The sequence below is a fragment of the Thunnus albacares genome, chromosome 13 (genome assembly GCF_914725855.1).
Source record: "Thunnus albacares chromosome 13, fThuAlb1.1, whole genome shotgun sequence".
Taxonomy (NCBI): Eukaryota; Metazoa; Chordata; class Actinopteri; order Scombriformes; family Scombridae; genus Thunnus; species Thunnus albacares.
Genome location: NC_058118.1, coordinates 11,840,741 through 11,856,458, shown reverse-complemented (window position 1 = coordinate 11,856,458; position 15,718 = coordinate 11,840,741). Strand labels below are relative to the sequence as shown.

General features: G+C 38.6%; 1 protein-coding gene across 2 annotated transcripts in view; it reads right to left on the bottom strand.

The window, feature by feature from the left end:
* Nucleotides 1-423: 423 nt before the first annotated feature.
* The window catches only part of lrch2 (leucine-rich repeats and calponin homology (CH) domain containing 2), a 34,289-nt gene continuing 18,994 nt past the window's right edge, over nucleotides 424-15,718 (bottom strand). The window contains exons 16-21 of one of the 2 annotated variants that reach the window (XM_044370813.1): nucleotides 14,996-15,046; nucleotides 14,838-14,901; nucleotides 12,051-12,163; nucleotides 5,949-6,086; nucleotides 5,709-5,786; nucleotides 424-5,059 (exon numbers count right to left, since the gene is read on the bottom strand). In XM_044370813.1, coding sequence (XP_044226748.1) covers nucleotides 4,940-5,059; nucleotides 5,709-5,786; nucleotides 5,949-6,086; nucleotides 12,051-12,163; nucleotides 14,838-14,901; nucleotides 14,996-15,046 — 564 coding nt within the window. In that variant the 3' untranslated portion in view covers nucleotides 424-4,939. Of the gene's footprint in view, nucleotides 5,060-5,708; nucleotides 5,787-5,948; nucleotides 6,087-7,237; nucleotides 12,164-14,837; nucleotides 14,902-14,995; nucleotides 15,047-15,718 lie in introns of those variants that run through there. The other variant, XR_006406805.1, reaches the window with a different exon arrangement.

The following is a 15,718-nucleotide window of genomic DNA, read 5'->3' as shown; positions in this document are numbered from 1 at the left end:
AAGATGACTTTTCTATGTCCTGCGGTCGTCTCAAGCATGAGACAATTGGAGGGATACTTGGCCTGTTCAACAGATCACATGGACTTGCTGAAATCCTTTCCAGCTTTGTGCAAGTTGTCTGTGAAGCTGAACACGTCTCTACTTGCCTCAGCGGTCTGTGAAAGGCTATTTAGTATTGCAGGACTTGTCCTCAGCCCAAGAAGAGCACCAACTACTTTTAAAGATGAACAGCAAATTTTTCAGTTTCAAGCAATAACTGGATTGTTACTGTGGAGAGGGAATAGAGGAAGGAGGGAGGTAAAAACTGGGTTTTTGTTCTTTAAATTCTGTTAAGTTGTGAAGCCCTTGTTTTTCTTCAGGTGTCATGTGGGCTCCATTTTTAAGTTGGTGTACATGCTTAAAAGAATAAACTTCATAATTCTCGAAATTCTGACTGCTTGCTTTTTTTTGTACTTTTACTTTCAATTACATTTTATATCAGAAAATTACTTTTCATACTTAAGTCCAGTTCATATCAGATACTGTATATATTCTATTAGGTGACTTTAACTTTTACCAAAGTCATTTTCTGGGTAGGATATCTCAACTCATATCTGAAGATACTTTTACTTAAGTGTGGCTTTCAGGTACTTCATCCACCACTGGTAACACATGATCAGCTCCAGCATTCATGTACCAGCATGTATGTGAATTAATGACGGAATAAATGGCAATTTCAACAAATAAACACAGGATCAGAAAGGAAAGAAGCTGGACGTAATTTGCTTAAATGGAAACATGTAACTTTCCCAGGCATACAGGGTTAGTTACAATGAACATAACAAAAGAAAAAAAGAAAAAAAAAGAAAAAGAAAAATGGGTTGAGTCACATCTAGAACTTTCAACAGTGTCCTACGGCCATACAGCAAAAGGAAGCTGTGAACTGCACGATTAGGACAAAAAGCCTTTAGAGTGTGTGACGGTTTGAATGGAATTCATTATTGCCGTGGAAAAAGCAGGAAGTCTTTTTTTACTTACTAGTCTTTTTTAGTCTTTAACACCAGCTGCATTTAGGTTTATAGTCATTCTCATTTCAACAAATGGCAAAACTTGGAATGATTCAGCCTCTCTTCTCCGGGAAGGAGAGGGCATTTGAGGCTGTTTGTGACATCCTCCCTTGCCAAACAATTCACATATATCTGAAAATCTACTTTATTCCCATTAAAAACCACAGCAGTAACCACATGTGATCAAACCACAAAAAAATCCTCTTAGTGGTGTGAATTCCTGCCTCTTTCATGCCTCAACTCAGCCAGTCACAGTATTGTGAAAATGAAATGGAATTGAAAGCCAACCTAAAACTTGTGGCAGTGGCAAACATACACTATGTTATGGCCAGACATCATTGACTTGAGTCTTAATACATCATTCTGAGCATCTGAATCCATTTTTAACTTCTGATCAGAAAAGTATCTGAATTTATCAAAATTCAAAACATCCAGGCATTTATCTTTAACATGTAAAATCGATGTAATACTAAAACCGAAGCATTTGACATGTCAAACCTGAGGTAGGTTACACATTGGTTTCATCAGTGATACTATCTTGGCTGTGTGACTTTTGTAGTTCAGATATAGTGCACCAGCTTCTGTAATGTTAACATGGCAAGTACTGTGTACTGCGGTCGTGAAGGTATTATTTTTCAGATTCTTACATCTGCTAGTGTTTCATAATAAACAGTCATTTTACATGGTGATAAATGCTGCTCCAAGATGCAGATGATGCAGATGTAAGCTGTAGTTGCAATGTCTATTCCTTAAAAAGTTGCTTGTTTGATAAACATATGGCAGCAGGGAGCATGAAGGATGACCTGTCTGCAGTGTTAGAAAAGAGTATAATGGACAGGGGTATTTCTGGAGGCAGACTGTTTTTGAGCTCAGAGATTTTCTTTGCAAGGAACAGGTGTGAGATGAGACTCTGTCATTATCTGTGCATAATTTACACTCACACGGAGGCATTATTAACTGGAAGCCCTGTATCATTTTGTATCTCTGTGGTTTCTGTTCTATGGAATATGTTGGCACAAAGTCAGACATTACAGCGCATTCAGAGGAAGAAGCAGAGGTTCTCAGGAACAATAATTCAAAGTGGAGCATCAGACCATGTGACAGGTGACACAGTATTTGAACTCTGGTGTGCAAAGCAATACAAGTGAAATGCTGATTCATGCTAGCCACTGAGTCAGTGAATTAACCCTCAAGTACAAATCTCAGAAATATTGGATATCTATGTACTGTCCACTGAGCTCTAATGTAACTCTCCTCCAATATAGAGCTGTAGCTCATCGGTCGAGGAGCTGCCTATGTTAAACTAAATCTATAGGATGCTGTTCACTTGTAGGACAAAAGAGAAGTATGTGGCAGTGATTTTAACTCATAGATTTCTAGATCAAAAAATACAGGTACATATCACAAACTTAATAGTGCAGAAGACTGCAGAAAAGATACCCGTCCTTTAAGGCACAATATGTCATGTTTTCAGATGTTACAGTGCTGTTTGTTAAACATGATATTTGTGGACTTTCAAGGTGTTGAAGTGGCATTAAGTATTGATGTCCTCCAAGATGTTTCAGCTACTAAACCTACAAAGCAAAAAAAAGAAAAACCCATAAACAGTTTCTGCATTATGACTCGCTACGTCTGCACTAGACATCCACATCTGCTTTAACTTTATGTCACTGATAGATTAGATAGTCAATACAGGTCATGAAGCCAGAGAAAAGTTTTATCTTTTTACTTGATCATGAAAAGTGAATAAAAACTTTGATCTGTACCACATTTTAGAGACTTTTGATAGATAAGCCTTTTGGCCAGCATCATCACCATTTTTACATATAATGAATTCATAGTCAAAGTTCTTAAGTTGATTTATGATATTTATAATTAACCTATAATGTGCTTTACCTCAATTCCTTGTCTTCACATGTTGGAGAGCTAATTTTAAAATGAGTGGGGCAGTAAATCTGCCTGAGGGAATTCTATCTTATCCAGCATAGCCAAAGCCAACATGCCAACCGCATCACAAGCAAATTAATATTGCCCCACAGAAATACCAATGCATGAAGAAGAGGCACATCAATTTAAAACATAAAACAAGGTGTGCTTCTGTTATACAGACACATAATTCCTTAAGTTGGCTTCAACTGTTGGATGATTGCCACAGAATCAAGTCTCTGTTATGCGGGTGCATTTCATGCTCTCAGCACTGTTGTTAGCTCTCCTGAGACATGGTGTGAAAATATGTGCATTTAGACTTACACACTGAGTGATTTTCATGTTACACCAGTGTCAACCAGTATGAAACAACAAGTGACAGCAGTCAGTAATTCATAATTTGAAACAATGAATAGAGGTACAGTATAGCTATACGTCCAGCTGCTTTCAGTCATTTTCTAATTTCTGGTTACAGAGTCATTAAGTTGACACGGTGCAAAGAGAAAAACATATGTTGATCTCAAAGGTCAACTGTACCATACCTAAACAGATGGTCACCGTTAAGACGCACAAAGCAATGAGACATAAATATAAAATAAATGAATAAATACAGTACATAAATAATTTAATTTCTGTGAAATGGTGAATTGCATCATAAACCACATGCAGCAGAGTGGCCTGGCAGTAAGATAAGATTGTGTCATGGCTGGTTTGAAGGAGCGATTGCCTCTGAGCAGTGCAGAAGACTTTTCTGATCCAGAGGCCCCTCACTCCTCTCACAACGCGTACTGTATGAGCATGTTTCCTCCAAGGTTCCGCAAAGCAATAAAATCTGCTTTGTCTCTAACATCAATTACAAAAAAATGGCATGCGATAATCAGCAATGACTGGGAGGAAAGTATAAAAGCAGTAGAAAATTGCAAGTAAAGTAAGGGCTTGCATGTGCAATGGAAAATGCTACAAAACAGAACCATCACGCTTTTGGCCAGGGCCAAGTACGTTATCACAGTGGTCACCTCCCCTTGTTCACACAGGTTTGTATTGAGTAAGAATGGAATTGTGCATGATTTGTACAGTAGTTTACAGATGTAGCAACCATACCAGAGTTCGAGGGAAAATGGAGGTTGCTTATGGTAGCATGACTTCCCCAAAGACAACATCAAATTCAATTCTACCTTTCATGCTTTTCAGAGAGCAATCCTTGCATTTTTCCTTAAATTGCAGTGGAGCTGTGGTTGCTCAAATGCAATACTTAGACAATAGACAAATAAGCTATTACTACATATTAATAGGGTTTGGCTGCTGAAAAGAAGACACAGTAGGGACCTGATGCAAGCCATTAAAAAAAACACACACAAATTAAGTTTCATAAGAAAAATAAATTTCACAAACAAGAAAGAGAAACTCAGCCCCTTGAGGTTAGTCAGTGGTTTGTGGCTGAGAGATCAGTACGCAGCTTAATTCTCACCAGTGAAAGAGTGAGTTACATGTCTACATCTCCTTACCGCCAATGTCTTCAAAACCAGCATGGGAATTTTTTATCAGTATTGGCACTTGCAGGCTCAATAATCACTGAACGTAGTTAGAGGGATGTACAGGTTTTCCTACAAGACCCATTGTCTTGTCCGTCTCTTTTCAGCAAGTCCAAACTGTGAAGCTCAGGAAACACACAGTCATATAGGTGGTCCACACACAAACAGGATGACCCCAGTAACTAGGAACAGCATACAAGTGAAAATGCCATGGACAGGAAGTGGATAGCGGCTGACATCATATAAGGAGATGGAGGTATTTCACCATCCTGTCTCCTGTTTCAGTCAGGCAGAGAACTCCCAAAGACCCACAGGCCACTGGGTCCTCGCCCTGAGGGGCTCTCTGGTCCCTGGCGATGGGGTGTGGGTTAGGGGCTAGGGAACAGATGGTGAGGGCTGGATGACTGCAGGCTGGATGACACACTCAGGCTTGTGTCACACAGCAGACAGTTGTGTGGGCTTTGACGTAGGCAGATCCAGCAGAGCCTGGACAGTCACACCCACCTTCACCAGACCGCGCTCTTCCAGGATATGATGTGGCAGACACAGCTTGTCCTGAGTTGGCAGAGAGATGTCTTCTGTCAGTTATACCCAACAACCCAGACAGCAGTGGCTTACAAGTAGATTCTAATTATAGTAACTGTAATATTACTGTAATACTATTCACAGTTTTTCTTGGGAAAATATGGGACTTTCTCAAGAATCTTTGTGGTTGACTGAAGCATATTTAGAGTATGAGAACCCCTGCACACATCTGTATTCTCTATAATACAGATTTTACATAGTATCACTCTTGAAAGGGTCAGTTCATTATTTCTTTCTTACTACTGTACAATCATTTCTGACATATCATAACTGCCACAGAGATAGTTTTGTCTGAAATGTCTGCACCAGCCTCATAAATGAAATGCCATCGACCTCCACTGTATACCGTGAAGTCAGAAATCTCAGTGACAGCTATCTGTGTATGTCTATACCACTCAAGGGAAGTAAAAAAATTATGTCTCATGTAATTTGGGTGGACTAACCCTTTAATTCATAATTATGTTCATAGTTAAATTCTTAATTATGCTCAAGAGCTCTGATATCATAAATCTTAAAAATAAAAAAAATGAAAGGGAAGCCTGAACAGTGTAAAGCTGAGCTAGATTTCAAAACATATTGCAAGTAACGAATGAGCGTGATGAATTGGGAATATTATTACCTGTGGGACACCCAGCTTCTTACAGGCATCCAAGAAGTTCTCCACATTCCTACGACATTTAGCCATGCTAAGCTTTGGCTGGAAGCCAGAACATCAATAATGTTAGCAATCAAAAGCAGAATAAACAATAACATGTCATGAAGCTGTACGGTTAAAGTAGTATATTTCAAGAAGTTATAACTCTGCTCCATTTGTGATTTGAAATAAAAAGATACTGTTTTGGAGTTTCAGTGTGCTTACCACTGCAGGTGATGGTACGTGGATGCTGGCGACAGACCGAGGACAAATGTGATTGGCCAAATGGCAAAGGACAACCCCATCCATCAGAGCAGCTCCAACATCATCTGGGAGCAACACCTTCAGTCTGGACTCGATGTTCTGCACAACACATGCACAAAAACCTAATAAAATCACTGGCTTCTATTATGCAATACTTGTTGCTATGGTTGAAACAGAAAGTTGACTTATTTGTTTTAATCACAGTGAGATCTGTCTCCTCTGGGGAACTATACTTTCGTGATTTAGCTTCCAATGCTTTTTTCTGGGAGGAGTGTCCAGACCTGCACTGCATGAGTCACACTTGGGCATGTTTACGAAATAACACCACAACTCTAAATACCGTGTGAGGCCTTGGCTACTATTGGCACTGGCACTGAATTTAGCTGATTGTGTCTTGAAATCTTATAATGATCAAAGGTTCTTTCTGTCAGGTACTTGAAGTCATACATCCCACAGTGTCATCTATCAGGGTAGGTCTTTTAAGATTTGATATATGGAACTGTGCACATCTGTGACTAAAAGCAAACCTGTTTGTTCTTGTACAGTAAATGACGGTCGGTGAGCACTGTTGTCAGTAAAGTCCAGGGGCCTCATTCATAAATATTGCATAGGCACAGACGAATGCATACACCACTTTCTAAGCAAACTTTGGGATTTATAAACAAGACTAGGTCAAAACCTAGTATATGGCAGGACCATGTATGGTCAATGTGGAAAATTGTGGCCAGTTTGTTACAGCGATAGTCAGTGGTCATGTCTATAGTGTGAATTCCTTGATATTAAATGTTCATCTGCAATTTTCTGTAATGGTACCAATAATATTTGTAATATTTGCAAGAACAATACTTTCCACTCATATCTTGGGATGTTTGATTTGAAAGAGAACTTATTTTAATTGTAATTATAATTATTCTAATTACTTGTTAACTCCCCCTGCTCTTTCATCTGTTTCACTCTGCAGATGTCTTTCGTTTTTCACTCTGCATTGAGTGTTTTGTCAGAGTGATGGTTATCTGGGGTGCTTTAACAGTGCGCTCTCCCTCATGCCTCTACGTGTCTTTTTTCTGCCTCTTTCCCGGTCACTGATCATGGAGGCTGTGGTGGAAATTGTACATGAAAGTTTTGAAAGCATTTTGGGTGCAAATTCAGGAGGCTTATCTCAACCTGGTTACTACAGTTACAGTCCGCACCTGCAGAGCAGCCGCCCCACACTAAACTGATATAACAGCTACATGAGTCACATGTCTTACCTGCAAGACTTGTGTTTTAATGCTGTTGTTCATCGTTTGTGATGTGAAAACATCAGAGAAATAAAAAGTTTGCGTCCTGGTATTAGTTCAGTTATGAAATCCAAATGCACTGCTGAGCGTCTCTCCTGCTGACTGCTGACAGTGCTGTCAGCCAGAGAGTCGAACACACTTGACAATAGAGGAGGAGACAGTACTGACGCTGGTATGTGTCTGTTTAAACAGGGGTTTAGCTGACTTTGCTGTATTTAACACCAGAGCTGAGAGCGTCAGAGCTCAAAGCAGGAAACACAGTCACTCTGAGTTGCACTGCTGTCCTCCACTTCAATCATCTCGTGCTGAACAATAAATCGAAATATTACCTCTCACATATTACATATGAAGAGTTTATTTGCAAAACTTGATGAAAGCCATTCTTAAAATGAATAAACAAACACCTGTTTGATTGATATTCCCTGAGTGCACACAAAAAAACATGATTTAGGATAATAAATACAAATAGAGATATCTCTTTTTGCAAAAGAGCCCCTTGAATATGTTGTACAGTTTAATCTGGATCTGTAATGGCTACTTGTATGTTTTGAAATTTATTCTCAGAAATAATAAGGTGAACAGCAGGACAAATTACACTTAAACGTGTTCACATGTTGGTTAAGCAGAGCTGTTGATGAGATTATGGCCTTTTCATTGCCAATTACAATCAGGGTGAAGGTAAACACCTGAGGGTGTTACACCATTGGGTAGTTTCTCAAATACAACCAAAAGAGTGTGTTTAAAAAGACATGCAATTAAAATGTATAATGATATACAATGGCTGCTTTGGCACTGTTGGAAGACTTGGCAAATGGAAGACTTCGGAGAGAGCAAATTTTCAGAAACCAGCAAGATTAAATGGCCCATGATGATGAGTGGGTTATGGGCTGGTTCCAATTCCCAAGAGCGATTCTCTTGAATCACTGTGCTAAATTGGGCCCAGCTTTACAGAAAAGCAGCTGCAGAAACCAAGCCGTGCCAGTCCCACTTCAAGTCCTGACAACCCTCGGATTTCTGGCAACTAGCACTTTTCAAAGAGAATTGTCTGACAGGTCAGGGATCTCTTAGCCAACCTTTAGCTGTGCCAGATTTGTTAGGAGGTACAATTAGTTTGATGCATCTCTACATATCACACGTTTGGCAATAAATTTGTTTTGATTAATTAAATTAATTAATTTTCATGATAATTAATTGTTTTTAATAATTCGAATAATGTCCAAATCATGTGTGATGTGGACACGGTACTTACTAATGTAGTGGCTCGGTGACCTGGGTCTCAGGTCGACAGTGGATATGCCCTCAATCGGTGGCTGCTCATCCCTTTCTCCAAACCACAGAGTGCAGAGGAGAGAAACTACAATTTGTGCCATTGCCAGACACGCACTGTTTTGGGAGTGCACCATCTGGCTTCTGAAGGGCCAATGGCATTTCCTTGATTCCACGGACGGAAAACTTTTAAAGAGGCCTGAAAAGGTTTGTGAAATTGTGAGGGTGTGTACTGTGCTACATAATGTGGCATGGGTAAAGAATGTGGCTTTATGTCCTCACGCTGTTGGTTGTGTTGGCCAGCAGCATTCATTGCATCCGCCACATGCTGCCAATCTAAAGCCTTTTTGGCATTTGTAATGCCAAAAATGTCCACCAAACAATATCTTCTTTCTTGCTTCAACCTCCTTAACAAGAACTTCAATTTCCACTGGGTGAAATTTCTTTTTTTTTTTTATCTTTTCTGTCAGAATTTGCCATCATTGTCTTCATGCAGACAGTATGGATTAATATTAATTAGGGGCATCTCAATGACTATTTGTAGGCAACTATGGGCATTAAAAGGGTGGGACAAGAAGCTCACTCAAGTGCACAAAATTTCGAGTTGATTGTGATTTATAAAGGTAATTCGACGTGGGATGTGCATGCACACTGTGTTATAAATCAGAATATTTTTGTATGTAAGTACTCTCTGTGTTTCATCCATATGCAACCGTGAATCCTCAGCAGTTTTATAAATGAGGCCCTGGGTCCAGTGAATGCATCTCGGTTCATCTGATAGTGTGTTTGTCATCCTGATCCCATCAATGAGAAGGAAAGGAACGTGAGACATGATACATTCTGGCCTCATGCAGGATTTGACAGGGAACCACTTGGTGAAACTATTGTTGATTATTACAATAAATTCAATGCAGTCACTGTTCCTGGTATTGATGGTAAGATTTTGGAGGGACTACCAAACGTTTTCTTGTTTTCTCCATTAGTTGATGAACAAGGTGTTGTTCTGCTTGCCCAATAGTATTTTCTGAATCTAACACTGTGGTCCAACATGCTCTTTCTTTCCTGAAAAACCACCTGCATCTGTCTGATCTCAAATAGTTTCCATCCAGAGCACTTTCTTGGGACTAGAAGGTAGTGTATTTTCTCACCATTTTATTGATTATTTTATTGAGATTGAAAGTTCATTATTCACCAGAGAAACAGCCAACTACTGTTTACAAGGTCAAGAATTAACTTTAAGTGTCAACATTGTAAGCCAACATGGATAAGAAGTGCTTGAAGTGCTCAGAGAAAAGGGAAATTTTCCATAACAACTAGGCTAACTCCTGCTGAGGAAGATAATATCAAATGCTCCAACACAGCCACTGAATGCACCTTGTGGTGCAAATGTTTTGTGAGCAATTCTTTTATTATCAGTGGCGGGTTTGCCAGTAAAGGGAATGCTTCCTCTACTCTTCTCAGTATGGAACGTATTGTGCCTGTGCATGCCCTTGCATTTCCACTGATTAAAGCAAGAACAAATTTGTAAGCCTGAAAAGTTGTCCAGGAGGAAATGTGTACAATGTATTTAATTAAGTATTGCATGAATTTAAAACTGTTCTCATGGATGGTGCCTGAGAACTTAAACCCCTGCATTTCTTTTTGTTGCTGTTTTTGTGATATTATCTGGTTTTCAGAATCAGGTGGGTTGAGCACATTTTTTTTGTGTTTTGCCCTACTGGACAGTCTTTTGTATTTCAGATGTGATGATGCAATCATTTGACCCTGTGACAAGTGAGAACAGGGTGTAGTTCCTGCCGTTAACTCAATTATTTCATGGATGAGGTCTCCATGCTTCTCTGCGTAATTAACAAATGCCCAAAAGAATTCTTTTGTTTCAATCCGCCCATGACCTCACATCTCTATCCTTATTCTTCCAGACTATCTGGCTCACATTTTATATTTAAGCTGCTTTCCTTCCCCTATCTTCTTTGGTTACCTTTGGTTTTAGGCCAAGGGCACTCTGTGCTGTGTTTTTCTTCAGGTACTTCTCTTTGAGATGTTTACTTACCTTCACTGTTGTTTTTATGGTGTGACCATCTGAGCTTACAAGAAGACTGACTTTTACATTAACAGTGATCACTGAGGCATTAGCACCAGGGTACAGGACAGGACTATATGCTGTTAATAATGAGGCACTCAGTTTGGCAATTCTTCCATCATCCATGTAATGTTTTCTTTGGCCTTGTAGGAGAAGATGGTACCACCAGTGCCAAGACTGTTACTTATTTGGCTGCACATTGTTTGTTCAGACTTTCTATCTTTGGGTCCAATTTTTGCATTCTTATCTCTGTACATATACCTGAAAATACAACACAATATTATTCACTGTTCCTGAAAAAGAGATATGTCATGGTCCGATGGAGAGACAAATAACTGACATCATTTTAGTGAGATACAACATAACATTAAAATGCTAACTTCTGTATATGTCTAATCTTACTACTTTAAACTTTAACCAACTAATCAATCACAGAGGTCTGGCTTGAACACAAAGTGTTTGCAATCAGTCAATAATAATATCATCATCATGATAATACTTTGGAGCCAAAAAAAATATACTACAGCTGAAGGGCATTACAGTGGTGACTCAGTTGTTACGAGGAACTTCAGACAAGAGAAAGCACATACTCAGTTGAACGCATTCCAACTGTGAAAATATAGATTTGTGCATTTATTGAATGCAAGCAATTAAACCTCTGAAGGAAAAATATTCCCAGGCGACACATTGGAAAATGAATTGTGCATGTTCATGCAAGAACAAGTATCTTGTTTATGTAACATGTTTATCATCGTATTATTTGTGCCTGCACACTGTCTGAAAGTGGCAGCTATTTATAAGGAGACTTGGCAGCCTAACAAGGCATAAAACCTTCTCATAATGCAAGAGTTTAGTGCAGTACATCAACTACTACAACTAAACTGTGGCATTACTGCTAAAACTACTCCTATTACTACTAAAAAACGAATGGCCTTACTTCTTAAAAGCACTAATACTACAATGTGGCACCACTACTACAAAAATTGAGACAGGAAGTTGGTCATTTTCAATGGCAGCTTTCTACTTGAATAAAAAAAATGAATAAAAAGGTGCTAGGATAGCACACTTAGTTTACTTGTTTTTTAATTGCCACACGGATGTTTCAAGCAAGACGCCCTTCTTCAGCGTGTGCTCTGGCAATATACATCAATCAACACAGATTTCTACTTGAGAAATTAGTAACAGCCACATGGTGATGTAAATGAGTGTTGAGAAAAGTTGACTTGTATACTACTGTAATGGCAGAGTCAATGACAGGGTAGATACAGTGTTGCAGTGTTACAGTATGACTGAAGTTATAAATCAAGTACAGTTATGATATCATTGAATGGGGAACTCACAATCCCCCAGAGTAGGATCTGACAGGCTTTGACCTGTGAATAACTCAGTGCTCCAGTTTAAAGCACTAAAGCATAAACAAGCTGGGAAACATCTGACCTGTCGTAAGAGTCCTATCTGTTCCATTTCCTCTCTCAAGTGCTCCATCTTCCTCCGCATAGTGAAACTGGGGTCTGTTGAGCTGTACTCCTGACGGCTTCCTCTGGTGAAGGCTGAAATAATAAATGAAGTACAAGTTCCAAGAAAGAAACAATGAGGAAAAACAAACAAAAAATACTAGAAACAACTATACTGACTATCCAAGCAGTCAGAGTCGGGCCAGGTCTACTTCAGGTCAGTAGGATACCAGATACACACATTGCACTCCTACTATCCAGGGAAAGTCTGCCAAATAAAGCGTAATCTTTTAAGGCCGAAAATCAACGCTCTTCATTTGGTCTGCACCTCAGATGATTCTCCAAGCATGAAATCTGGATATTATCTGTTTTATCAGATGAAGAAAACATCACGCCAAGATGATAAAATACTATATTGCACCTTCTGGCGTCAGTTTTTATCGTTACTTCTCATGCTGCAACATACTGTGGGCGATTACATTTTACTTCTCATGAAAAATGTCTTATCTTAAAAAGTCCTTTCACCCTGTCGGCTACTTTCTTTCTGGTTACTCAGTTTCTTACAATTTATGATATTAATGCAAAGATAATCAATCCCAAAGAGATAAAATTTTTACTAGAGCAGCAATGATTCTGTCCATAGACAGAAAATTGACCAGCAACAATTTTGACAATCGAATAATTGTTCTAATCATTTTTTAAGCAAAAATGCCAAACACTAGCTAGTGTTAGCTTTTCAAATGTGATGATTTAATGATTTTCTTTGTCATACAACTGATCCTTGGGTTTCAGACTGTTAGTCAGTCAAAACAAGACATAAGAAGATGTTAACTTAACATTGTGCATTTTCTAAATGGTCAATCAATCAATAAGCCCTTTCTGTCTTTTCCCCCTCCGTCTGCATATTAATTTTTTAATTGTTATTTGCATGCCTGTGTTTGATTTTAGCCTATGTAAATAAAAAAAACTCAAACTCAACAGTGTAGTAATAACACCTTTACATTCTTTAAGTAAATGATGATTTAAATCATGACCAGAGTTGCAAAATCTCTGACAAGTAAAAACTACACTCCAGTGTCTTTTTACAGAGATGATGAAATGGTGGAATCATCTTACATTTCATTAATCATAGTTTCATTTGGCGTTGTGTCTAACAATGAAAGCAGGCTAGTTACTACTGGTCATTTGATCTGCTGATGACCGGATTTTTGATTTTGGATTGCAATATGCATGATCACATGCAACTGTGTTTACAGACAGCAATAAATTAATAATGTGAGTAAATAATTCATTTTAATGTACTATTAATAGGTCAACAAAGTTAAGCACAATAATCCTGTTGTGCCTTGTCCTTGACTACTAATAGAACAGATAAACAATTCCTCAGAAACTCTTCTCACTTCCAGAGAAAGACGCTGAGACTCCACCTAAAAAAATATTTTGGCTTCCTGTCAAGATCAAATGTTTCACATCATCACAGACCTGAGCCTTGGGTTACGGTAGAGCACAGCCTCAAAGTTCATGCAGTCCAAACGCTGATATTTTCTATTAGTGCAAGCTAACTGCATCAAGGCTCATTCAGCTAATCCAATTGATTTGAAAGTGCTTTAAGTAAAAGAAACTGTTTTCTACTCATTGATGTGACAAATACATGGGGCAAAACATTTAGTTTTCCCAAATTAAATGTACTTTTAAAATATGTTTTCATTTTTTTGTTTTATTTAAGATCTGGACAGTCATCAGGCTTTATATCATTTTGTAGTATTTCATTATTATCTTAAGGAATCTTTACAGAATAGGTGATTGGGACTGACATGGACTGCCGTCATACTTGTTGCTAATTTTCTCACGTACACGCATAGTTGGCATCAAGCTTTTCCATCACACGTTTAAAAGATGATGACCCTGTGGCCTTTTTCAACCTCAAGTTCCATGATTGTCATTTTAGTGAAAAGAAAAAACACTAAGCCAAAATGTTAAAGGTTCAATCTGTTGGTCCCACCCAAATGCATCACCCTCCACCATTATTGCTCATTGAATATAGCGTAAAGCTTACTGTTTCCAGTGAATCTGTGCTACGGTGTTGTCAAGATATCAAAATGCTAGGAGACATTACAGCTAGTGGTAAATTACAAAAGAGCTGCACAGGTCAGACAACACTTGCACCACAGAGATAAGTTATGACATAACTCTAAGTAACGACTTAACGGTTACACACATGCCTCTGGGATAGGTGTAAATCATAAAATGTCAATGGTAATGCAGCAGCTTTTTTTGATTAACTGCATGCCATTTTACAACCAGAAATCCAGTAGAGACCCAATTTATTGATTTGATATTTCAGTATCGATCCTGCTTACTACGAAGTGCTATGATGCCAAATGGCCAGCTTCCACATAGCTGTTGCAACCCAGTGCAGTTTGTCAGATCAGCTGATATGACCAGCTGATGTCTCCTCCAGCTTCTCATGTTGGACTGAGGGCAGACTGGACGCTACAGTGACTCCCTATCACCCTTGAGGTCCAAAGTGGTATTACAAGACAGGACAGGCCACACAGGGCCAGAGCTAGCTGGTTAGCATGCTAACTTCAGTAGATATCTCTGCAACACCATACATATAGGTCTTTGGCATAATGTCAAAATTGTTATTTCTTCACATTCTGTTGATAATTTTAGTTTTTTTTAATGTTTTAAACTAAAATTCTGGCCAATTCTTACACATTCAACCTTTAACACAACACCTGTAATACAACACACATTTGTTCATTACCTGATCTAGGCTTTAGTCCAAATACTGTCAAGGTGGTGCTGAAATCAGCATTGCGTAAGCCCTCCTGGAGACAAAACAAACATTAAAATCAGAATAATACAATGTTCACAATGATCACATTTTGATTGTTATCCACACAGGATGTTTCTCACACTCACCTCGCAGTCGTCATTCCCGCTGGAGTTTTTCCGAGAACTCTGACATTTGTACTGTAAGGAAGCGATAAACAAATTCTTTTTATGATTTGACACTACTTTTCAGGCTTTTTTCTATTCATGGTCTCCGGTCTCTTTTTGTGGATTTCATAGCAATTTACTTACCGTGCTTGGGATGATAATGACAGGAGCATGACATAATGTTCATCATACATTCTTTCACAATGTTATCTTTAATCAAAACAACTGTAACATCTAACTTTCTTGAAAAAAGCAGGGACTTTCTTATAGACCTTTGTAGGTATATAAGACAAACACCTTCGTAGGTGTTTGTTGTCATAGACTTGATACATTTATAACACCTCCTGTGCTGCAGTACCAGCACACTGCTTCATTCTTCTTCATCATTCTTAAAGGCTCAGTTCATCCAAATCACACCAGTAATGGTATTCAACAATGCAGAAAGTTGTGGTTTTACTTGCCCAGATTTTGAGATATCTGCCTTGGAAACTATTGCTGTGAACTCCATACAAAGGAGGAGACCAGAAATTGTGATGAACAATGTGTATTTTCATGAAACAATGTCTCAGTTTCTCTGGAAACAGACTTGATTGTGAAAACTGTGTTTTTCTTGGAAGAAACAAAGAGATAAGACTGTCCACAGTAAGAACTTCAGATGAATGGGAAAATTGTTTCTGAATAGTTTTTCAAATATAACTTTCCTGT